General features: G+C 37.6%; 1 protein-coding gene across 7 annotated transcripts in view; it reads left to right on the forward strand.

Moving 5' to 3' along the window:
- triob (trio Rho guanine nucleotide exchange factor b) overlaps positions 1 to 27,754 on the forward strand; it is a 279,189-nt gene that overhangs the window by 58,751 nt on the left and 192,684 nt on the right. For all 7 annotated transcript variants that reach the window (XM_056475717.1, XM_056475716.1, XM_056475711.1 and 4 more), the window contains one exon: positions 26,157 to 26,231. In XM_056475717.1, the coding sequence (XP_056331692.1) occupies positions 26,157 to 26,231 (75 nt within the window). The remainder of the gene's footprint in view (positions 1 to 26,156; positions 26,232 to 27,754) is intronic.

Here is a 27,754-nt window from a genome sequence, read left to right on the forward strand (position 1 = left end):
GTTCTCCCTGCATTCACATGGGTTTCCTCCGGGTGCTCCGGTTTACCCCACAGTCCAAAGACATGCGGTACAGGTGAATTGGGTAGGCTAAATTGTACGTAGTGTGTGTGTGGATGTTTCCCAGGGATGGGTTGCGGCTGGAAGGGCATCCGCTGCGTAAAACAAATGCTGGATGAGTTGGCGGTTCATTCCGCTGTGGCGACCCCAGATTAATAAAGGGACTAAGCCGACAAGAAAATGAATGAATTAACAATAATAATAATAATAAATAATTTATTATTTTCAACCCCAGGAAAGACACAAACAGCACAATACTAGACTCTAATTATTTTAGTATTATTTTTTAAAAATAATTAAACACAAGCATTGTTCTGCGAGTGTGTCATTTCTGGTGTTGAAAATAATAATAATATATGCGAATGCCAACCTTGCCCTAAAAAGAGTAACATCTTCACCATAATTAGAATCCAGTGAGAAATAATTATATGCATATTTAGAATAGAGACCACCTCAATAGTGTGTTTAATAGAGACTGTGTTACAGTACTTAAGTACTGTCCCATACATTACACAGCCTGAGGCCTACTGGATTTCTGAATAAAATTACCTTGCATGTGAATATACTTACACCCAGACAAGACATAGACTATAGGGAAATAGGACACCGCGGACCCTCTACTTGGTGAAAATGCGATGAGGCACTGGGCTTTAAGGCTTTAGTCAGCTTGATAGATTTGTTGAATACTTGAAATCCTCTGAGAAACCATTTCACCTACCTCACCAGCTGCTTTAGAAATGGAATGAAATCACTTTACTGACAACCGTGAGACATCATCCACCGCATTTTAAAGGACCAATGAAATTTTGTTGTGTCTGTGATTTGTAATCAAATACGTTTGTCTGACCTGTTTATTACCATCTTGCTAAGTAGCCCACTTTGAATGGTGTTATACATGTGATGCAGAGTGCTCAAGTTCGAGTGTATCGTAATCGGAACAACCCACGTTTTGTTAATTTCTTTTTGTCCTCTTGACGTCAAAGTGGCCACCTCTGCCATCCTGGACGTCTCTTTGAAGAGTAAGGGACTATAATCTCTGTCCTCTCTGGCTGGACTTCAATGACAGGACAGCTCAACAAATGACACGCAGTTCAGCGAGGCCGGCGTAATGTGTTCTATTTCCCAGGGCAGCAGAGCAGCACACTCAACACTACCACTGCTCTTACTGGCCTACGTCACCCCTCGGGTAATGTTACGTGCCTGTCATGTAAGAGATAAACGGAAGCGTGCTGCTATACAGTATATAATAACAAACTTCAGTGCTGTTATGTATGTGCTGAAAGAATATAAGCAGCCCCTGTCATGGTGGGATGCAAGGCGATGTCATTTAAGATGGACAAATGCATATAATGAGCTTAAAGGGTAAGGGTCACATCAAGGCCCAATCCCAATTCTACCCCTTAGCCCTTTGCCTTTCACAGCAATAGTAAAATTTACTCAATTCAGAGAGTATTTGGTCCCTCTTTAAATAGGGGCAAGCAGGTTGGTAATAAGTAAAGCTGCTGTTTGTGGTGTTGCTTATTGATCCAGTTGATCCTTTGCTGAGATTTTAAGAGATTCAATGTATTATATTTCAGCTGACTTCATCTAAGGCTATGACTAAAGTCAGTTGTACTTTTGTGTTTCTTTTCTGTGTTTCTGCTCATTAACAGTAGGTGTTCATCATCGGTGCTCAATCATCACCTAATTAATCTTTTCATTGTATCATTAACTTGAGTAACTTTAACTCAATTTAAAGAGAGATACCAAGATACCAAGATAAAGAGAGTACCAGTTCTCTTTAGCTTGAAGGCGTAGGGCTAAGGGGAAGGGATAGATAGCCTTTGAAACTGAGATTTTTCAGCACTAAGCCGAAAAAAAATGAATGAATGCTTGAATGAATGAATACCCTTAAAATGACCTTATTCGTTATCGTTTTTAAATACTTTTTTTATGTTATAGTGTGTAAAATGTTAATTTAAACTATAGGGCTGGGCGATGAAATCAGTATCGGTATTTATTGATCGAACACCATTGTCAATAACAATAAAAAAAGTTCTGTATGAGGTTTCGGTATGAAGCGCTATAGTTTTATTAAAATGTGGCCGGTAAGCACTCTTCTTGGAAGGAATGCCAATAAGCTTAGAATGTCAGTTTGTCATTTACAATGGAGGCGCGCGACTTGCACAACGCGCACATGGGAGCGATGCACTGACACATGACACTCGCGCATTTTCCATGTACACCTAGTTGAAAAACATCTGAACTTTTCCAAATGCCCCAAGCACACTGCGATTCATGTAAGTAGAACTAACCAATCTGCTTTACACTTTGTATGGAATATACACATTACAGTAATAACGGCAAACTAATTACCTCCGGCAAACACAGCGCACCCAATCACTGCATCGGTTGGATTGGATTGGAGCTGCAGCAATGATTTGTCCATTTGTCATTCTCTGAGAAAAGGGTTTTTGGTCACCTATTTATGAGAGACGCCAGGGGAGCGCAAAAAAATGGTGAAGGAAACCACAAACTCCTGCTTGTCACTTCAGGCCAGAATAACAATACTCGTGTGGAAATGAGTGCCGTATAGCAGCAGGAGGAGATTGTAAATAAAAAAGAATCACCAGAGTGGCTTTCTGGTTTCTTTTCTTGTGCATCCCAGCCACTAGCACCCTATCTGAAAGATTTTTTAGCATAGCAGTATGTATTTGAATAATGATGGTTGGTTCTTTACTTGAAAGCTCAGATTTTATTATCATAATTTGTTTTGTTTACAGAGTTTGAGGTTTACTTACTATCATTATTATTGACACCTTACAGATGTTGATCTACCTTTACCATTGCACACAGTTTGTAACATTTTATTTATCAAGTTTAAGAGTCTCTTTAACACCTATGTTTATTTTCTAATAAAGAGATCAGATATTTTGTTTACATATTTTTGTCTTTGACTGTTAAAACTATTTGCCTTAGTAATGTTGGTAAATTAAAATACAGTGGTTAAATAAATAAAAAAATCCTAACACTTCTAAATGTATTGTTAAAAAATATTCAATAATTATCAGTATCGAATGATATGAAAGAGGATAGCGGGATAATTTAAACCCTCCTTGTTTATACCATGTTGCTGTGATTATCTGCAAAACTGAATTTAACTGAAGGAGTTGATTGATTGATTGATTGATTGATTGATTGATTGATTGACTGATTGATTGATTGATTGAATTAAATTTACACAAATTAATTTTCCAAATTAGTAAGTGCATATCAACTATCACAAAACTTAATGAAATAAATTCTTAATATATCTTTTTTTTGCAGTGGAGGTATGGAAAGTATATTATCTGACAGTAAAATAAATCTCACATTAACACATTAAGCAAAAATGTCTATTATTAAGTCAAATTTACAACAGTCATTTATAACAGTCAACATTTTTTACTGCTATTGTTTTAAAGTGAGCAAATTTTATTTCCATAGCTGATCTTAGATTTACCTCATCAGTATTATGCTATATTATTTGAGAAATGTTATTGCCATATCATCTGCAGATTGAAATTCACAGCATCTTTCAGACACACAACACATCTTGCGATAGCACATTTAGTTGTCAAAGCAGCAAATGAGGTTTGTCCACCCTGCAGAAATGCCACAACTACAAATGCAATAGCTAAGGCAAGTAAAATGCATCACTTTTGACTTGTTTACTTTGCCCATCTTTGAGAAGAACTGTAAAAAAAAGAAGCAAAAACCACAAGGGCTTGTTGTTTAAATCTATTCCTTTGCACGCAGCTGGCAGTTTGTGAAAATAAAAGTCATTCTGTAGTGTCAGCGGCCTTGTATTCAGCTGCAAAATTTATGCTGCGCTGATGTTCTTCTTCTCAGAATGAGCTTTCTTTCTGTCAGTGCTTAAGTTGTTTATCTGAGGCAGTTTAGAGAATTGATACTGTTGTTTCTTGACAGCTTGGAGATTTCACAAAGGTTCCTAACACAGCCTTGTAGCACTCCCCTTGTGGGAAGTTAATACTGAGGTTTTGAATGAAAAGACTTACATACATGTATACAATGTCTTTTGGTGAAAGACTTAGGTCAGCGTCTTCAACTGTAATAATTTGACTAATAATACAAACCTACAAACCCTGAATAAAGGGAAAGTTCTTGAAATATCAAAGCATTTAATTGAACAAACTCTAAACAACAGCTAGCAGCCAATTTGACAAACAATACAGACCAGACACAATGTTGATTTTGTTTTATTTTTATTTGGCGTGGTTCACGTTCACAAAAATTGTAAACAAAGCCACATGTGTGGCTTGCACTTGCACTCCCAGCTGTGCTGTCTGAAGAACCAGCTCTGACAAACTTTGACTAATGTTCGTTCATTCATTTATCCATTCATTCATTCATTCATTCATTCATTCATTCATTCATTCATTCATTCATTCATTCATTCATTTGTTTGTTTTCCTTTGGCTTAGTCTATTATTTATCTGGAGTCGACACAGCAGAATAAACCACCAACTATTCCAGCGTATGTTTTACACAGCAGATGCCTTTTCAGCTGCAACCCAGAACTGGGAAACACCCATACGCTCTCTCATTCACACACACACACACACACTCATACACTATGGCCAATTTTTGTTTACACAATTCACCTATAGCGCATGTCTTTGGATTGTTGGGGAAACCTAGCACCCGGAGGAAACCCATACAAATACGGGGAGAACATGCAAACTCCACACAGAAATGACAACTGGATCAGCCAGGACTCGAACCAGTGACCTTGCTTTGAGTGCTAACCACTGAACCATTCACATATTTTTTTTTTTTCCACACAAATTCTTTATTTCAAATGTAGATGTGTGCAAATACAGAGCAACGCAGGCATGAAATGTGTATTATACACATTTTAGTTACTTAAGTGACTAGTTGTCTCAGACAAACGAAGAACAACAGAATATTACAACGCCTTTTTCTTGTATTCATAAATAAAACTTGGCACATATACTGGGGTTTGATGGAAATATATTTGCATGGGTCAAAAACCAAAACAAAACACAATCATACACAATAAATTTCCGGGTTTCTCAGCAGCGAAAATTGCCATAGTTGTTGAGCGCAGTGGATGGGAGCGTACCAGACATACATATATACAAATAATTTGCTCATATAGCAAAAGAAAAACTCACACAATTTTTTTTTAAAATGTAGATGTGTGCAAATTCATAGCAATGTAGTAATGAAAGTATATTATAGAAATTTTAGTAAGTAATGTGTATTTATGTAGCGCATTTATCATGTATGGCCATATACCCAAAGCGCTTCACAATCATAAAGGGGGGTCTGTCTCTCCACACCACCACCAGTGTGCAGCATCCACTTGGATGGTGCGTAGGCAGCCACAGGACAACGGCACCATTGCACTCACCACACACCAGCTATAGGAAGAGTAGAGAGACAGTGATAGAGCCAATTCGGGGGATGGGGATGATTGGGAGACCATGATGGGTAAGGGCCAATGGAAGGAATTTGGCCAGGACACCGGGGTTACACCCCTACTGTATACGACAAATGCCATGGGGTTTTTAATAAGTCAGGACCTTGGTTAAACGTCTCATCCAAAAGACAGTACTCACTGATCTTATAGTGTCCCCTTCACTGTACTGGGGCATTATGACTCACACAGACCACAGGTTGAGCTCCCCCTGCTGGCCTCACTAACACAACTTCCAACAGCAGCCTAGTTTTCCCATGTGGTCTCGCATCCAGGTTCTGACCAGGCTCAGCCCTGCTTAGCTTCAGTGGCAACCGGTCTTGGGCTGCGGGGTAATATGGCTGTGGCCAATAAATGTAATAAAAGGAGACTAGTTACCTTAGACAAACACAACACCGCAATGCCTTTTCTTTTTTAACCATAAATAAAACTTGGGGCATAGTCTGGGGTTTGTTATTGGGCGTTTATTGGAGAGTGCATCTGATGGTTTCTTAGGGCGTACTCTCACTAGGCACACAAGGTAAGTGTGTCACTAGTTGCCTTGAACCATGCCAAAGTGTAGTTGTCCCCCCCTTCCCTCTTCCCTGACAGCCTGCACTCACAGTGCATCTTTACCTAACAAACCTGAGCACACTTCTGTCTTCAATGATGCGACTGTTCAGTTTAAGAGGAAGAGAAGCGCTCTCACTCAGCACAGTGGAGATTACTTTTGTGATATCGTTTTGTGAGATTACTTTTGTGAACCACAACTTTTGACACTCATAAATTATCATAAAAGTCCTCGTGCTGCAGGTATTAAGAGGTTTGCTGAAGGTGGCAGCTGACGTGCAGCGAGGATGATTAATTAAAGAATGATTAATAAATCCAACTGAAACAGTCCCATCAGTTTTTTATGCTCAGGCACACTTTGCACTCACACAACAAGCGCAACAAGCCAAAGCCCAACCGAACTGCGCCCTGGCACACTTATTCCAACTGGGCCAGGGCCGGCCAACTGAACCGCCCCTTGGGCCCGATTCAGAGCACTCACACTTGACAATGGAACCAGCAAACGTGCCTGGGCACGGTTCGGATAGCATAGTGTGAGTGCACCCTTAGAAACAGTAGACACCACAGGTGCACAAGTCAAACTTTGGTATCCCTTATAAATGAAAAGGGTAGGGCTTTCTGCAAATGTTTTGGGTCATATTCAAACCTAAAACTAATCATACCACAGTTAGTTTGGAAGCAGACTGAGACCACCACTTCAGTTGGGTCTCAGTCCATTTTCTTGTTGCGCAACAGAGTGTCACACCCGCCCTGAAGATCTGCGCCAAACTTGGATCTATAAATTTAAGTTTGAATTAATCGAACCAATCAAGACAGGTGTTAATACACCCATAAACCAAGTAGGGGGGTGGTGGTGGTTAATTGGGAAATAACAGGCAACAATGGAGGGGGCTGTGTCCAAAATCAACTACTCCAGTAGGTACTTACATATTACTTACAGGTACTTTATTACACGACCATTAGAAAAGTACATTCTATATAGTATGAATGTGAGTAGTATGAACAGAATATGGATGTACTACATTTGCCATTTGTTATTATCAAATGCCCTACCTGTGTCAGTAGTGTAGCTTCACTCCCATTCATGAATTCTCTTGTGTGGCATCATGGAATAGTTTAGTGTCCATTGAATATGCACTTCAGATTCTCACCAGAAGTAGAAGATCACCTGGGTACTGTACTTTTTCCACTTACTGTGCTTCAAATACTATAAATTTCGACATATACTAAACTCACTTACTGTATAGTAGGAAAGTATGCAATTTCAGACACAGCCAGGGACTGAACACAAGAAATAATGGGGAGCAGTACAATAAACTTTTCACAAAACACATGACAGGGACTGTGACAAACTGTGAGTCTCTTGTCACTGGCAGCTCTTCTGAGAAAGTCTGTAACTCTATCGTCATGTGATGGAGTACTTTGGGTGCAAAAGGCCTAACTAATCCCATTGTGGCATCATAGTGGTTATACTTAAACAACGGTGGATTTTACACTTGGTCACCTGCTCAACGGGGGTCATGAGTGTTATGTTTAAAGTGGTACTAAAGTGGGCCAGGGGCATTTAGGGGATTAGAACCAAAGGCCACATGAGTAACACCTCCCAGTATGGAATAATTCAGCTGTTTTCTTGTGCCCTTTCTGCTGTAACCACATTGTAACTCTTCTCGGCTCAGCAGTCACCCATCCCCTCCCTCTGTCTATGATGGCCAGCTGATTCAACCTGTGACAGGCAACATTCTCTGGTTATTTTGGACTCAGGACTTGTAACCTCAGGCTGCACAGGACTGTCATGAGGACATTCACAAACCTGCTTGTACGTCAAGACAGCAAGACAATCAAGTTTTTGGAAATATATGATTTTTGGTAGTGATTTGAGTCATGGCGAGCCTTACAGTGCTCTTTCGCTTTCTCTATGTGGGCTTTGTAAGAAACAGACAAGGACGCCTTACCGAATGTTGTTCAACATTTGACAAAGGTAGGTCAGAGTTCACTTTGTGAGTCTTGTGCAGTATGCAACAAGTTGTGAAACAGGAAACTACTTTAAGCTGCAGCTAATAGTGCAGTGGTAAGACTTGTTGAGGTGCATGGGTGATATTTGGGTGAGTGTTGATGGTTTGAACAGTAGTTGATCATAATATTGTTCTTGCTTATTAATCCAAAGTTGGCTTGTTGACTTTCAGAAAAAGGGGAACATGTTTGAAACTGATAACGGCAGCCTGAAGAGAGAACAATATTAAATTTACTGTCTTGTTATAGACTCTGCATTATAAAAACCTTGCATAAGCATTTGTAATTGATTGCAAAGATGATATAACACTAAGTGTAGCTTTATAAATGCACATACATGAAAAAATCAAAATATTAAAAATATTTCAGGATTTAAGAAGCTGAAAACCATTAAATGCGCCATTATTGTCTTGTGAAAAGGGTCTATTATGACACGTCTACAATGTCCTCATGATGTTCATGTTTATTACAGGTTTATGACAAGTCATGGTGTCTAGGTAATGCCAAGTTGTCATGACAGACACTAACAGGTTTAGTTGTCTTCATAATGTGAAGTAGTCACAACAAAGATATGTTGTGATGTATTTGTTTGTCAGGTTATCATTAAAACATCTCAAACAATGCCATCTTTGCATTTAAAGTGACATATCTGAGCAAATAACACCCAACAATAGTTGTCATAAACTTGCAAAATATCTTCATATTCATGATGTCATGATTATAAAGGTGTCATTACAGTCTTATGAACAGCCCATTAGCAATGCCATCTTTGAATTTAAATGGCATATCTGAGCAAATAACACCTAACAACAGTTGTCATAAACATGCAAAATATCTTCCTATTCATGACATCATGATTATAAAGGTGTCAATATAGTCTTATGAACACCACATTAACAATGCCGTCTTTGCATTTAAAATGACATATCTGAGCAAACAACTCATAACGAGAGTTGTCATAAACATGCAAAATATCTTCAAATTCATGATGTCATAATTGTAAAGGTGTCATGACAGTTTAATGAACACCCCCTTATCAATTCCATCTTTGCATTTAAAATGACATATCTGAGCAAATAACACCTAATGACAGTTGTCATAAACATGCAAAATATCATCATATTTATGACGTCGAGATTTTAAAGGTGTCATGACAGTCTTATGAACACCCCATTAACAATGCCATCTTTGCATTTAAAATGACATCTGAGCAAATAACACCTAGCGATAGTTGTCATAAACATGCAAAATATCTTTATATTTATGATGTCATGATTATAAAGGTGTCATGACAGTCTAATGAACACCCCTTAACAATGCTATCTTTGCATTTAAAATGACATCTCAGCAAATAACACCAATTGACAGTTGTCATAGACATGCAAAATATCTTCATATTCATAATGTCATGATTATAATGGTGTCATGACAGTCTTATGAACACCCCAATAACAATGCCGTCTTTTTATTTAAAATGACATATCGGAGCAAATAACACCTAACGATAGTTGTCATAAACATGCAAAATATCTTCATAATCATGACTTCATGATTATATAGATGTCATGACAGTCTTATGAACACTCCCTTCAAGTGAAGGGTTACCATTATTTATAATTTTTAATTTAATTTAATTTTTAATAATTTTCTAGCTAATCAAAGTTCATTGCAATTAAGACAAATACTCTAAAATGAATGAGCAAATGTGTAAATAAATCTTGAAGATAAGCAGGATGTTTGGCAAGCGTGTACACAGGGGGGTTTGGGAGTTAACAGGTGGATTAGAAGCCATCAGCAAAACCTATTCCATCATAAATCTGCACACTCTGAGTGTTCGCCAGGCTTCAGAGCCCCAGAGCTTTAGAACACACACAGGAACACCAGTAAATCTTGCCTTCTGTACAGGACACAAGTGAATGGCTGCAGTGAAAAGCAGTGAATTAGATTGCCAACACCCACTTGTGTTGTTTAGGCCATTAGTTTAAAAGCGTACTTTCCCAAAGTCGACTCTTCTTTCCCAGAAACTCAGGGAGCTCAGAAAAGCAGATGCGATATCTGTAGTCTGATGGATGCTAATATACATGTGAAATGGGAACATTTGTGAATAGCCACTGTTGGCAATATGCTCAAGCGGGATTGAGACTCATCCCACTCTCAGGTATTCTCATGTTTAATTTTTTTTTTAATGCGATGTCTTTGAGCAGAGATGAAGATGGAAGTTGCTTATTCCTAAAAGTCTTCCAACAAGACTTTTGTAGTTTTAAGAACTGCAATTTTTCAATTTGTGTTGATGAAGATGGTTAAAACACATGCTGTATGGATTCATCACAGTTACATTTGACTATAGTGATCCTTTACATAAGAATGCATCATCTCAACATTTTCATATACACAAGATGTTGTCTATGGGCTATTAAAGTGTATTACTAGATTGACAAGACAGTGCTGTGTCTCTCGCCCTGTTTACACTGTCAGGTCTTGATGCCCAATTCCGATTTGTTTCCTATATCTGTTTTTTTTTTTTTTGCCTGTCCATTTACACGTTCTTTTAATTGTGACCCATATCCGATTCACGTGTTTACACTTGCCATAGAATTTATGATGGGTTCTAGCATCTGCGCCACACTAGCCACGATGAAAGAAATTGCTTTGCTTTTAGCTCTGCAAAATATGTGAAGTTTGCCCAACTTTAAAATGATTTTGAGGCGAAGGAGGAGAGAAAGGGCCGTCATTGCAGCTTGCTCCTATGATTTATATATGGTGTCCTCCACCTTTCAGAGGAATTTGTGAGTACGAAAGAGATCTCAGGTCTGATTGGAACAAATTTTGGGGACTGACAACTTACCTCCTTCATGTTTTCTCTGTTGTTGTTGTTTACCGCGATGGCGTCTCCACACATGCTCTTCCTTCTACGTCATTAAACCGCAGACAAGTACCACATTGACGCAAGTTTAATGACGTACAAAATGGAACGCCTCAATAAATCCGATCTGCCTGTTTACCTGACAGTCGCATTGTCACATATCTGATTTATGTCTGATTTATTTCCACACATGAAGGAGGCCTGAAACCGATCTCTGAATATTCGAATGCTTGTGAACACGGTCTGTCACATTTAAAAATCGTAATTGGGTCACATTAACAGTTTTTTACAGTCTGTTTGGTGCATTTCTCACACCACTATTTACATTTGCACAACAGTTAATGCATTTCTCAAAACAATTAGTCATTTGTGCACATCATAGTAGCAGTTACTCATTCCTTCAAACAAATTGCAAATGCTTTTGGACATGCATCAATTGCTTTCATACAACTCTTTGCTGTTTTATAACATTATCATTTGCTTATGTCATGTCAGTCAAAATGAACTAAACTTGTGAATGCTGAATAGTCATTCCATATAAATCGACTAGTCCCCATTTCATTACTTGAGTCATTACATACAAAAATGTTGAACTAGATGTCAAAATCTGTTAAGCAAATTTTATCAAAATCTTTAAATCATTTATTTTCCTGAAAATGTTTTCGAAATTGAACAGTTTGATGAATGATTTACAGACCTATGTATGTTGTAGGTTCAGTTCCAATATATAGTGCACTATTGTTTACAGTTGTGCACAGCATTTACCCAAAGGAAGTTTATGTTTGTTGTAAATAAGGGTGTATTTTGCACAATGCTGTGAATAAATTATAATTGTAAAGAGCATATGCAGTAAAAATGTGAAACATACATATTCAGTGTCTTGTACTAAATGTAGGGATGTCTAACTTTACTGTAGTTTTCAAATGGCTGTGCAAATATTATATAATGCTGTCTTGAGCATTTTCAGGAAGTGTCACCAAAATCTGACTTTTTTTGCGTTAGAAAGAATGTACAGAGTAAACTGTCATAATGAAAATATAACAAAGCCGTTTGACTATCTTGTTCATAAACAATGGTGTCAGGACTTTTCATCTTGATGACACTGACACTTTCATTGACATGAATATTTGCTTTTGTGGAATGAGCTATCCGTTTTGAGCAAGTGACACACTTTTGCAGGTTATCAACTAATTTTTGCCGTTTGTACTAATTGTTTTGAGAAATGCTTAATCGATGTTTGAAACCTGTATCTTTTGTGCAGTTTGTAGGTGGAGTGGGGCTCAAAGTAACACTGAGTTTTAGAATTCACTAAATTGTCGGCAGACGTCTTCCTGCCATTTATTGAAAAAGTTCAATGAAATTCAAATAAGAACCACAAGGGAAACCATTTTGCCAACATGAAGGTATTACAAATCTGTGAAAGTATGTTTGTCAAATCTTATATATTTGTGACTACCAGGGGCACGTGCCCCAGTAAAAATCGCCAGCGCGCCAGTGCAAAATGTGATTTACTTCATATGCAAAGTGTATTTATTAGGAGTCGTAATTCCGAAATAAAGATGTTATTCTCTATGTGCAACCAAGCCAACGCAGGTGAAAGCAATCTAGTTTAATCAAAAAGCAAACTGAGCACGTGTGCAGAAATAAACCACACCCGTGCGCCTCACGCACTGCTCCTGCTTGACACTGACGTGCTCCTCTGCTCCCGGTGTAAGTCCCGGTTGCGAACAAGCACGCTTTTTTTGTATTCTATAAAGTTGTCTATACAATTTCATTCTAATGAAATTAATATTCATGCAAAATATTTCTTAAATTATCTTAGCATCACTCCAGTTGTGTCTTTAGATTGTTTTCCAGCTACAATTAGGATTAATTTCTGTTATTTATTTAGAATAATAATTGCATAATAACAATAATACTGTTATTTTATATATATATATATATATATATATATATATATATATATATATATATATATATATATATATATATATATATATATATATTTCTTTTCTTTTTTTTTTTTTGAGTGGGAACTGTGCCTCAGTAGTGCTTTATGTCTAGCAACGTCCCTGGTGACTACCATGTTCCTGACTAAAATATGGAACAACACACTGTGTACATTCATTAAACAAACAAAAGTGTAATTTTTTAAATAATGTGTGTAATGTAAAAAAATCCAAATAAAATCGATTTGGCTACACTCTAGAGCAGGGGTCACCAACCCTGTTCCTGGAGAGCTCCAACCCTGATCAAACACACTTGAACCAATTAATTAGAACCTGAAGCAGCACTTGATAATTACAAACAGGTGTGTTTGGTCAGGATTGCAACTGAAATCTGCAGGAAGCTCTTCTGGAACAGGGTTGGAGACCCCAATCTTGATCCTGGACGTCCGGTGTCCCTGCACAGTTTACCTCCAACTTGCCTCAACGCACCTGCCTGGGAGTTTCAAGTATAGAAAACCTTGATTAGCTTGTTCAGATGTGTTTGATTAGGATTGGAGCTAAACTCTGTGGGACACCGACCCTACAGGAACAAGTTTGGTGAAAGGGTGTCAATTTTTTTTAATTTAGAGTTTTTGAGTAGAGTTTGAGTTTTTGAGTTGAGTTTAAATAATGTATTTCCTCAGTACTTAACTCTACATTTATGCATTCTACATGGCACATCATGTTCAATTATTAATCTATTGAAAAGACTCTCTAGAGCAGGGGTGTCAAACTCAGTTCCTGAAGAGCCGCAGGTTTTAAACAAGCCTGAAGGACTCAATTAGTATGATCAGGTGTGTTTAATTAGAGTTGGAACTAAACTGTGCAGAGCCGCGGCCCTCCAGAAACTTGAGTTTGACACCCCTGCTCTAGAGAGTCTTGTTTTAATAGATAAATAAATGAACAGGCTGTGCCATGTAGAATTAAATAAATGTAGAGTTGAGTATTGAGGAAATTGAGGACCAATCGCTCGCCTCTTTTAATATGGAATCATCTTGTTTAATCCTGCCCCATTTCAAAGCGCCGTACACCAGAATTTCGCAAGCTCAAATTCTACCGTTTCTGTGGCTTAAGTAGGGTCTGAAAGAGCACTAGCAATTCAAGATAGTAATTAAAGACAGGTGTGTTTGATCATGTTTGCAGCTGAACTCTGTACTATTTACACCCCTGGGGTAAATAGCAACATTTTTACTCCTATCTCTTTTGGCAGTAAGATAGGTCCAGTGATCCTCTTATGTAGGAGAGGCTTGTGTGTTGTTTGATAAAAAATATGATTAATCTAACCACATTTCTTTGTTCATTGTTTGGCTAAAACCAAATTTCTTACTATGTGCCCTGCTCTACCTTATATGACAAAGCCCAGAATATAATAATAATTCCTTACATTTATATAGCGCTTATCTGGACACTCAAATCACTTTACACATTTTTGGGGGGGGAATCTCCTCATCCACCACCAGTGTGCAACATCCACCTGGATGATGCGACGGCAGCCATATTGCGCCAGACCACACACCAGCTGATTGGTAGAGAGACAGAGTGATGAAGCCAGTTATGAAATAGGGCAAATTTGGCCAGGATGCCGGGATTAAACCCCTACCTTTTTTCGAAGGACATCCTGGGATTTTAACAAGAGTTGGAACCTCAGTTTAACATCTCATCCGAAAGACGGTGCACACTGAGCAGTATAGAGTCCGCATCCATATACTGGGACGTTAGGACCCACACAGACTGCAGGTTGAGTGCCCCTTGCTGGTCTCACTAACACAACTTCCGGCAGCAACCTAGCTTTCCCATGCGGTCTCCCATCCAGGTACTGACTGGGTGCAGCCCTGCATAGCTTCAGTGGGCGACCATGTGAGTTGCAGAGAGTTAGCTGCCAGCATCCAAATTATATCCAATTTTTTGTTCTAAATGGTTAAAAAGATTCACTTTCACTGTAATATTGTACTGTTATCTGTTTCCTCCCAAATCTAAAAGGAACATTCTGTAGTTTTGAAGGCTATAAGTACAAGGTCCAACCAAAGTATAATGGGGCAGGATCAAAATTACTCTGACCTCTTTCTGTTTGATAGTCATCAGATTCAAGGTTCAAATGAAATATGGCAGAGGCAGACTTGAAATATGTAAAATCATTGAAGCATATGAGGGTGCATTATTGTAAAAAAGCAGCTCTGAATTAATCAGGACCTGTTTTTTGCAAATGTAATAGCTTTGCTGTATTTGCAAACCCATGAGGGGCTCTCGTGTAGTTTCTTCAATATTTGGAATTTGACTTTAACATTTGAACACTGCTACAATTGATTTCCTTTCAGTCAACAATGAGGAGTCAAAATACGCTCAAATTTCTATTACTCCTTTCTGCAGTAAGTCTGGCTTTCCATGCTGATCAGTTATCAATTTATTCCAGCTTCAGCATGGATGCCTAGCTCTGGGAAATGAAAGCCATTTGTCACAAGGATGGCAGTGTGAAATGAAATGAAATCATTTCCTCAATGCTTGTGTCATATCTAAGGGACATATGATTGTACAACCCTGTCTCAACATGCCTCGTGCTCCCCTGTTGAGACTGTTTGAGCCGATGTAGAGTCTCGCCGGTTGTAAAACGACAAGCAATCAAGACTTGCGAACAAGGACTATAAAGGCGAGGGAATGAGTCGGTAAAGGTTGCCAATGGAGAGGCGGAGGAGAGGGGGAGAAATGCAGTCGTAAATGGGAGAATGGGCCAAGGGATCCATAACTCAAGTGAGGTGGGGACTGTATTTGGGAGGCGCTGATGTGTGAGAAAAATGAGCTGGCATTTGCTCAGACACCCTCTCAGCCTTCTCTCACAACCACGGAAAAATCCAAAATATAAATATGAAGTGTAATTAATTGTTGGCAGACAAGTCTGTTGGCTCGCAGTATGGCAGGATGAACTCTAGGCTGAATTGCTGATCTAGACTAGGATGTATTTATAGTGTGTGACGAGAACATTGTGGTCGCATCTAGAATGAAAAATGACTTGGCATCCCTCAGATGTCGGTTAATACCATATTTTTTAAAGGTGTGTTTTTTTCATTACAAATGTTAATACCCATAAAGCAAGATTTAAGTGAACTGAGAGAAAATTGTAGGGTTTTTAAAAATGTGATTTATCCCTTCATCTTGCTGTACGATACGTTGGAAAAGATTACTAGTTAAAAAAGAATTTGTCAAAAAAGGTCAAATCTAGTCTGTTTTAAAATGGGTCTTTATGTATCTCTATATTAATATTTGACTCACTAGTCTTTCAAATCCACAGTTTTTACTTGTTGACTACTTGTTACACCATTATAGTTGGAACAGTAGCAATAGGGCACTTACCAACCTACGTCACACATGACGTCACACGGGTTCAACCGCGCATACCGGTTGCAAAAAAAGACCGGTTGCAATAGCAAACATGTTCTTGTTGTGCGGTAGGATGCCAAAATCGAGATGCCAAAATTTTACCGTACACCACACTGCTTTTGATGCCAATTGCATACGTCTTTGGCTAACAGCCATCAGAAGAACTGAATGGAGTGAGGACCTAATTAAAAATGCTCGACTCTGCAGTTCTCATTTTATATCAGGTAAGATCAAGCTATGCTGAATTATACACATTGCTCATTTTTGATTGCAGCAATGATTTCAGCAAAAACGGTTAAATATGGTTAATTAAACTGCGGACACTCAATGCTAAGAATGAAATGTAAAAATCTAAGTTCACATACTCTGCCGTACAGGTGCAGTTCGCTGTCAGAATGCAGTTGTTTTGCTTGTTGATGATTACCCAGGCCTTGTACAGTTCTGTCTTCTTTCCTTGTCTTTGGCTCGGCAGAACCTTAATTTTTAGCACTACAAAGTTTTGAATCTGGTAATCATGGAATTTCTTGCACATGACTAGACAGAACAACATTGTAGACATCCAAAGACTTGTAGGACTTTAACTTCTTTTTTGTAAAATCAATTGGAGTTTCAATGAGATTGTATTGAGATGATATTTTGAGATATTTTCGGCTGGACACGCTTGGGAGGGTGCAATCGCAAATGGACCTGTCTGATGAGTGCCGCTCACTTTAACGTTAATTTTGCAGAATAACTAATCACTGGGTGACAAGCTGTTACAATACGCTGAAAGCATTATGTAAATAATATATATAATAAGTAGTCAACATAACTTAGTTATCTATAATACAACAACAAACTCTGCACCGCATCGGATGTCATTCCCTCACTGTAAATGCTAGCGCTCCCGTTTTTTTCTGCAACCTCGATACACGCGCATCCTGAATGTTTGCAAACAGGTAATTCGCCTATAGCTAAATTTGAATATAGATAATAAAATAATCAACAATATGATCTAAACTGATTGTAAAATAATGCTGGATTTGTTAGGAAATGGATAATTAGAAGGTGACTTTACTTGATTGGATGATTAAAAGCATAAACATTGCTAGAATTTTTTTGCTAAATCTTGTAGATATCAAAAGATGAAATTATAATTACCAACAATATTTTCTCAATGACAAATCTCATGCATATTCAAATCATTAGTGTAGCACAATATACAAACTCAGCATCGATAATATGGCACAGGACGTCAGATTGATGTTGAAATGAAAATCGGGTTGACGTCAGAAGCCAATGTCAGGTCGACATCAATGTCCAATGTCCAAAAAAATTATGTTACAGCTTGACGTTGTGTGGATGTTACCAGACGTTGGATTTTGGTTTCTATACCTGATGAATAAATGTCAGTATTTGACATCAATATGATGTTGGTTTAAGATGTTGGCTCAACGTTGGATTTTGGTCACTTTACAACACAATCCAAAGTCAACAAAATATCAATGTCATTTCTGGTCATTATTGGATGTCCTTAGATGCTGGCAACGAATATCTAACCTAATATTAATGTTCTATGATGTTGTGTGTCTGTTGGGGTATTTTCATTAGGAAGTGCATCCAAATGTGATACTATAGCCACAACATAAAGGGGCAGTTAATCCAAAAATATACATTGTCATAATTTACTCATTCTGAATAATGTTGGAAGCAGTGACTTCCATAGTATTTTTTGTTACTACCGTGGATGTCGATGGCTTTTTTTTTTTTAAATTCTCCAAAATATCTTGTTTTGTGTTCAACTGAAGAAAGAAATTCATAAATGTTTAGAAACACTTGAGTAAAAGGTGAGGAAACTTATATTTTAAGGTAAACTTTTCCTTTAACTTTAACAACAGACTAGTTCCTCAAAGAGAGATATAGTTAAGGGGTTATAGAAGAAATAGAAGCCTAATCATGAAGCATAATTATCGTAGCATGATAATTAAACAGCTGTGATACATTTGAAACGAAACATTTCTTCAAGTAGTTGTTTCCAGAATTACTGATCTTGTCCACCGTAAACCTCCATTTGCTCAAATGTATCATAGGACAGCAGCCTGCTAATACATATCACCTCATTCCATCAGGTTTGTCTCAGACATACCGTGATTGATGCAGACCGACAGATTGAGATGTGAACCTGGCTTAGTGCACAGAGGAATGGCCGAGGACTGGCCTGCTTAATCACAATCCCCAAAGCTGAGAAAGTGGCACATCCTTACCTCTGAGGCTGGCCTATATTTAGACAGGAGCCAAAAAAAGGAAGTGCAGCCTAGCACCCAGCCAGCATACACAGAGCAAAAAAGTTTCCATCCGTACATGATTAGGGTGGAGCTCCATATTGCCTGCTCTGTTTTGCCAAAGTCTCACAGAGCATGAAAAGTTTCTCATATGGAAGCTGTCTGACCACACTGATCAATCATTTTATTTTCATTGTGTCCTGAATTGTATTTGTCCTACATATTTGAATATTGAGCTCCTGCATTTGATTCAAGTAGATGGTGGTTAATTTGTTTAACAAGCATGTTTTGATACAGGCATGCCCAATCCTGTTCCTGTAGAACTACCTTCCTGCAGAGTTCAGCTCCAACCCTGATCAAATACAACTGAACCAACTAAGTAGGATTTGAATAAGCACTTGGTAATTAAGTGTTTGATCAAGGTTGCAGCTGAACTCTGTAGGAAGGTAGATCTTCAGGAACAGGATTGGGCACTGCTGTTTTGATACAATCAATCAATTTCAGACAAATGTATACTTCTGCCTCGAGTATACACAGTAGGTCTGATGTAGCCTTCCCAAAGTCGCATAGCTTTTGCTATACCCTGACGTGAACCTTCGACAGACACCTCTCAAAAATGTAACTACATGTTGCAGCGACGCGGAGCACAAGATCTGTGATTGGTCAGCTTGGTAGCTATGATGAGGAGCAAGGATGGTGGTGCAAATATTTTGCAAGTGTTGCGTGTAAGTAACTTCAATGTACTGCAAACGTTGCTGGGCTAAACTCAAAACACAGGCAAAGAAACTTGAAATAGTAGAGCATAGAAAGCCCACTGTCAATTTATGTTTTGGAAGTGTTCTTGCTAGAGCAGCACAAACAGAACGCAAAATTATAAATGGTCACAGCAGCATTGGCTATATGCGATCGATTGCTCAACACTGAAGTAGAAATCAGGCTTTACAGTGAACTGTGTCCTTCAACTCCATATTGAGAACTGCCTAAACTAGACTGAATGGATAGGTGGTGCTTGAGCCAGTCATAACATGTGTTTGTTGTCAGGATAATCCAATCCCTAATATCATTGCGCCTGCAGCAGCAAAGTACCTCGATTATTATGTCTGAGTGAGAGTATAGTATCGGCCTAGAAAAGAGCATGGTCTATTTCTCATCATTTTTGAGGTGAGATGCTAATGGTATAAGGCAACGCAGTGGCGCAGTAGGTAGTGCTGTCGCCTCAGAGCAAGAAGGTCGCTAGTTCGAGCCTTGGCTGGGTCAGTTGGCGTTTCTGTGTGGAGTTTGCATGTTCTTCCTGCGTTCGTGTGGGTTTCCTCCGGGTGCTCCGGTTTCCCCCACAGTCCAAAGAGATGCGGTACAGTTGAATTGGGAAGGCTAAATTGTCCGTAGTGTATGAGTGTGAGGGTGAGTGAGTGTATTGATGTTTCCCATAGATGGGTTGCGGCTGGAAGGGCATCCACTGCGTAAAACGTGCTGGATAAGTTGGCGGTTCATTCCGCTGTGGCGAACCCGGATTAATAAAGTGACTAAGCCGAAAAGAAAATGAATGAATGTTAGAGCAACCAACTCCCATGAGGAGAATTTCTGGTTTGATCCCAGCTCGGAGCGGGTTGGGTGGTGTAGGATCGGCAGGGTCACATTGGTGCCATGACCCGAATGGGAGTGAGATTTAGGGGTGTGAGTGTAACAGAGGCAAGCTAGTGAAGTGCTGTGCAGGTAAACCTCACTCCTCTGAACCTGAAAGGGTGCTCTAGTGACAAACGCTAGAGGCCATGCTCTTTAGACTCCTTGTTAGAGCATCCAACTCCCATGCAGAGAATCACTGGTTCGATCCCAGCTAGGAGCAAGTTGGGTGGTGTAGGATCGGCAGGGATACATTGGAGCTGTGAACCGGATGGGAGTGAGGTTTATGGGGGTGTGTGTAACAGAGGTCAGCTAGTAAAGTGCTGTGCAGGTAAACCTCACTCCTCTGAACATGAAAAGGTGCTCTAAGGTGCAGACGCTAAAGGGCATGGTCTTTAGTCTCCTTGTTAGAGCAGCTGACTCCCATGCGGAGAATCACTGGTTCGATCCCAGGTCGGAGCAGATTGGGTGGTGTAGGATCGGCAGGGTTACATTGGTGCTGTGGCCTGGATGGGGGTGAGTGTAACAGAGACCAGCTAGTAAAGTGCTATGCAGGTAAACCTCACTCCTGAACCTGAAAAGGCGTTCTCGTGGCAAACGCTAGAGGCCTTGGTCTTTAGCCTCCTTGTTAGAGTAGCTGTCTCCCATGTGGAGAATCGACGGTTGGATCCCAGCTCAAAGTTGGTGGTGTAGGACCGGCAGGGTTACATAAGCTTAGCCAGGGGTGCCCAAACTTCTGGAGGGTCGGTGTCTTGCATATTTTAGTTCTAACCCCAATTAGAACCACCTGAACCAGCTAATCAAGCTCTTTCTAGGTAATGTAACTTCCAGACAGGTGTGCTGAAGGAAGTTGCGGCTAAACTGTTCAGAACACTGGACACTAATCAGGACACCCTCCAGGACTGAGTTGGGGCACCTATGAGCTAAGCTAAAAGTGCTCCAGCCAAACCTGGAGATCGGCTGAAGGCATTCAAAAATGGTAAAATTCAGCTGTTTAACTTCCGAACGAAGGTTCCTTTTACTGTTGGTCAAAATTGTGTGAATAACCCTGTTGAAGGCTGAACGGTGGCACAGTGGGTAGCACATTTGCCTCACAGCAAGAAGGTCACTGGTTGGAGCCTCGGCTGGGTCAGTTGGCGTTTCTGTGTGAAGTTTGCATGTTCTCCCCGTGTTTGCGTGGGTTTCCTTCGGGTGCTCCTGTTTCACCCACAAATCCAAAGACATGCAGTACAGATGAATTGGATAAGCTAAACTGTCCTTAGTGTATGAGTGTGAATGGATGTTTCCCAGTGATGGGTTGCAGCTGGAAGGGCATCTGCTGCGTATAACATATGCTGGATAAGTTGGCGGTTCATTCTGCTGTGGCGACCCCGGATTAATAAAGGGAATAAGCCGAAAAGAAAATGAATAAATGAATGAACCATGTTGAAATGTATTGCTCTGTGCATTATGAAAAACCTCTTGGTTTACTCGGTAGAACTCAAATATTTGTTCCATTGATGCTCTGTGCAGCGATAGTGTTTAAATAAATCAAAAAATCATTAATGATACATTACTGGACCCAAGGGTAGATTAATGACATTTATTTCATGCTTGGCAGTCCAGTTAATTTAGGATGGACTGGCAAAGCTTATTAATATATGTACTCTGATATGAATGAAATAAACACCACCTCCTAGTGTCAAAGGATAGTGGGGTGATTTTTGGACACATCAGACATAAGTGTCAATACATCAGCTTGCCTGCTGAGTGATATGATGTTAATCCTACATGGTCCTGAAGGGCTCAAGTTCTCTTGAGAAACACTTATCCCTTCATCTTATCTGTTTTAATTCATCACAGCTTTTACACAAAATTATATGTATATATATATATATATATATATTTTTATTTCCGAGTGAGCTTCGATTTCCACAGCAGTCCAAAGACATGCGGTGTAGGTGGATTAGATGAACTAAATGGGCCATAGTCTATGAGTGTGTGAATGTGATTGTATGGTTGTTTCCCAGTACTGGGTTGCGGCTGACAGGGCATCCGCTGCTTAAAACATATGCCGGAGTGGTGACAGGTTATTCCGCTGTGGCGACCCCTGATAAATAAGGGATTTAGCCAAAGGAAAATGAATGAATGATTTTTCAAGTGAACTAATATATAAAATAAGTACCCAAAAAAGGTTTGCATGTCTCCAGTTGTATAAGGGCTAATAATAACACTAGGGTATCAAAAGTGAATGTAACTTTACATTCTAAAAGTAGTTGTAGAAAAAGGCTTTATACTCACACACCAGCACACACATGTGTATATAAATGTATGTAGCAGCATTATGGCGGCTTTAGATGAGGTCATTGAAGTATGGGGAGAGACACACAGGCCCACACATGTTCGAACAGCGTAAAGGTTATGCGAATATTGGATTGTGATGAGGTCATTGATGTGGGGGGAATAAAACTCACACACACACACACACACACACACACACACGCATACACATACACATACACACACACACACACACACACACACACACACACACACACACACGCACATATACCACACACACATATACCACACACCCCCATCTAGTCCCAGGATAGTACTACTGCACATGCTCCGGCCATTATATCTCCCTGCAGACAACCTTAACCTTACGCCAGGAAGCAGTGGCAAATTTAGCCCAATGACATAATGTGTTATGATGGGCAATCAAGCCTGACTTTTGCTGACTCCCCCATAAAGCTAATCAAATCAATAGCAGTGTGAAAATGTGCAGTGCGCCCTTATGCCTTTCAGCTGGATCAGTAATATTTATGTTTATGTATATATATATATATATATATATATATATATATATATATATATATATATATATATATATATATATATATATATATATATATATATATACACACACAGTTGAAGTCAGAATTATTAGCCCCCTGAATTATTAGCCCCCTGTTTATTTATTTCCCCAATTTCTGTTTAACGGAGAAGATTTTTTTAACACATTTCTAAACATAATAGTTTTAATAACTCATTTTTAATAACTAATTTTATTTTATCTTTGCCATGATGACAGTACATAATATTTTACTAGATATTTTTCAAGACACTTATACAGCTTAAAGTGACATTTAAAGCCTTAACTAGGTTAATTAGGTTAAATAGGCAGGATAGGGTAATTAGGCAAGTTATTGTATAATGGTGGTTTGTTCTGTAGACTATCGGAAAAAAAAATTATATACATATATACATCCAGCAATCCAGTAAAACGTTCAAGATAGATTAATATCCTACTAGCCTATCAGCCCACTGAATATATTAACCTACAATATACAATAAGAGAATCAAATATTTGCTACATTTGGATGGTTTTGGCTACTTTTTTATGGAACAAAGTCAATGGCAAAAGTATCCAAATAAAAAGCTTGTTGAATAGCACAAACTGAAAAAAATAATACATTGATTTAACAAGTGCTAGCATTTTAATGACTTTTTTTAAAGAGTTTGTATTTTTAGGGCCTGAAATTTACATAGCTGTTTATTTACACTGTGAAAATTTAAATGAAAAATATTTCAAACATGTTTTCATACTAAAAAATTCAATGATTCATATTCAGTTTCCAGATTTCACTTCCAAAATATTCATTTCTGTTTAAAAATACAATGAAACAAAATGAACTGAAAATTGCCTTTTGAAAATTATGCATCATATTTTTAAACAGAAATGGACATTTTGGAAGTGAAATCTGGAAGTTGAATATGACTCATTGAATAATTTTTAGTATGAAAACGCTTGAAATATGTTTAGTTGAAACATTCACAGTGTAAATAAACAGCTATGTATATTTCAGGCCCTAAAAATACAAACTCTGGCAATTCAAGTCATTAAAATGCTAGCACTTGTTAATTCAATGTATTATTGTTTTCAGATTGTGCTATTCAACAAGCTTTTTATTTCAATAATTTTGGCATTGACATTGTTCCATACTTTTCTCTCTCACATACAGTATGCGCATACCCCTGCCCCCCCCCCCCCCCCCCCCCCCCCACACCCTCATTCACTAGTCCACATTATGTCCACTAATATAATCCACTTGACAGAGTGAATGAAAAAGAGTGAATTTAAGCACTGAGTACACCGGAAAGGATGTTTTGTTTGTTCTTTGATTGCCGTTGATAAATCCATCAGCAACAGTTTAAAGTCAATCCATAAAGGATTAACTTGAAGTAGGAACGTTGAGTGAGGACTTCAGTAAACTTTCTTTACCAAAATGGAGCCATCTGTTGTTGTTGTTGTTGCTGAGAAAATGCTACCATGTGCTTAATCTAAGTTGTTATTGCTATACTTTTGTTGCAGTTTTGTATTTTGACTCTGAAATTTGAAAACTGTGTAATAAAAACATTAGGCTATGATAATATAATTGTCCTGTAGTCTTGTACCAAATACTTTACTTAAAATAAAAGTTTATTCACGTGTTTGTAATATATGCCTTGGTGAAAAAAGTAGCTTCAACGCAATATACAGTTGAAGCCCTCCTGAATTGTTAGCCCCCTTATATATTTTTCCCCCAATTTCTGTTTAACGGAAAGATTTGATTAACGCATTTCTAAACATAATAGTTTTAATAACTAATTTCTTTTTTTTTTAAGATTTATTTTTGGCCTTTATTAAGTGGATAGGACAGTATTTCAGACAGGAAACGAAGTGGGAGAGAGAGAGGGGGTAGGGATGGGAAATGTCCTTGAGCCGGAATTTAAACTCAGGACACTCTGACGTGCTACTGCATCATATGTAGGCCCACACGGAATCTGCGCGCGCAGAATTCCACAGATTTTCCACAGATTTCCGCAGATTTTTTTTTTTTTTTACTTGTGTAAATGTGTGTAAATATATATTTATTCACTTTTTCTATTAATCACAGTAATATTATTGACTAATATGAAAATGTTCATCTAATTTATGTACAATGCAGTTTGTAAAGTAATATTTTCTGTCTATTTTGAATTGTAAACATTAAAAAAAAGTAAAAAGATATAATTTTTTATTTCATATATTAAGATTTTAGTTATGATACTCCCAAAATAATTCCGCAGAAATCCGCAGATTTTTACCAAAATTCTCTGCAGAAATAGCAAAAAACAACCGCAGATTCCGTCTGGCCCTAATCATATGTCAGCGTGCTAACCACTTTGCCATGAAGACAGTACATCATATTTTACTAGATATTTATAAAAATTGTTTGTTCTGTAGAGAATCAATATATATATATTGATATAAAATGTTTTTTTAAAATAAAAAAAATTCTAGCTGACAAAACAAACCAGTTTTTATTCAGAAGAAAAGAATTTACAGGAAATACTGTGATAATTGCTTTATTAAACATCATTTGGGAAAAATTTTGAAAATAAATTCACAGGAGAATAATTTTGACTTGATAATTTTGACAACTGTATAACTGTCGCAGAAAAACTAAATATTGCAGGTCACTTTTTTCTATTGACATGCAGTTCTAAGTCATCCTTCTATAGACACATTTTTGACAATATCTGTACCAAAGGAGATTAGTGTCAATGAGTGCACATTAGCATGTTATATGTGCACATGCATTGGCAAAGCTGTGGATGGATGCCATCTGGTGAGTAGGCGGGGGAGAGAGAGAGAGAAAGAGAATGAGGATCATGGTTGTGGAGAAGAGGGTGGAATGGGGATGTTTCTCTGACTGGGGAAGGCATGACATAAAATGCTAAATATGTTATTAATGACACATCATATAATCAGACATATTTTAAACACATTGAAGTGTTTTTTAATCTGAATGTGATAGCTGTGGCCATTTCAGCTATTGTCATGTTCTGATTCAAGGGGTAAAATTCTAGTTTTTCTTAATATGTTGTGTGAATGAATATGTTTGACATCCTGTGCTTTTAGACTGACCAGCTTTGAATTCTTGCAGGGTTCCACAGAAATGAAGACATGAAGGCCATTGAAGTTCTTCCCATCCTTAAGGAGAAGGTGGCATTCTTATCAGGTGAGCCAGTGACATTAAATGTAACAAGAAAAACAAAGTTGAGGGTCAGTATATTTTTGGATGAATTAAAAAACAGTTTATTAAATAAAAATTAAGTGTAAAATAAATTTTATAAATACATTTCTACAAAAAACATTGTTGTTTTGACCTTAATTAGTAATATTTATGTAATAATGATTCCTAAAAAAATTCCTAGGCATATTTGAAATATTTTTTCATTTTCATACAATTTTTAAGGATCATCTGATAAAACAGCGAAAATATTTGACAATATTATTGTTTTATTTTATTTTTGATCAACTAAATGGAGTCTGGGTGATCATTCAAACATATAATCTGACTTTAAACCAGTCTTTCTTCTGTTGAACACTAAAGAAGATATTTGAAGACTGAAAACCTGTAACCATTGACTACCATAGTTGGAAAAACAAATAATATGAAAGTCATTGGTAACAGCTTTTTAACACAATTTAAAATACCTTCATAAAAAGAAACTAATAAAAGTTCAAAACAATTAAAGGGTGAGTAAATAGTATTTTATTTTTGATCAACTAAATTGAGTCTGGGTGATCATTCAAACATATCATCTGACTTTAAATCAGTCTTTCTTCTGTTGAACACTAAAGAAGATATTTGAAGACTGAAAACCTGTAACCATTGACTACCATAGTTGGAAAAACAAATAATATGAAAGTCAATGGTCACAGGTTTTTAGCATAATTCAAAATATCTTCATAAAAAGAAACTAATAAAAGTTCTAAACAAGTAAAGGGTGAGTAAATGGTGACATATTTTTTAAATATTCTTGGGTAAACTAGCATATTTGATAGATATTAGATACATAACTATAACAATAATAAAAAAAGTTGGAGGTCGGTACATTTTTAAAGGAAATTAAAAGCAGTTTATTGACCTGCTATAAATACATTCCTTAAAAAATACTGTTGTTTTGAACTTTATTAATAACATTTAATTATGATTCCTAAAAAAGAGGCCTATTTGAAATATTTTTTATATATTTTTTAATTTTTCATTTTTTTTAAAAATGTACAAATTTTTATTTTATTTTTGATCAACTAAATTGAGTCTGGGTGATCATTCAAACATATCATCTGACTTTAAACCAGTCTTTCTTCTGTTGACTAAAGAAGATATTTGAAGACTAAAGAAGATATTTGAACACTAAAGAAGATATTTGAAGACTGAAAACCTGTAACCGTTGACTACCATAGTAAGAAAAACAAATACTAAAAAAGGCAATGATTACAGGTTTTTGTCATACTTCAAAATACCTTCTTTTGTGTTAAACACAAGAAAGAAACTCATAAACATTTGAAACAAGTAAATGGTGAATACATGATGACAGAATGATTTTCAGACATGTTTGGGTGTACTGTCACTGTAAGAATATTTAGATATTAGATACATAAATAGAACAAGAATAAAAAAAAAATTAATAAAAAATTATTAATATTATTGTTTTATTTTATGTTTACTCAACTAAATTTAGTCTGGGTGATCAT

The sequence above is a fragment of the Danio aesculapii genome, chromosome 16 (genome assembly GCF_903798145.1).
Source record: "Danio aesculapii chromosome 16, fDanAes4.1, whole genome shotgun sequence".
NCBI classification, from domain to species: Eukaryota; Metazoa; Chordata; class Actinopteri; order Cypriniformes; family Danionidae; genus Danio; species Danio aesculapii.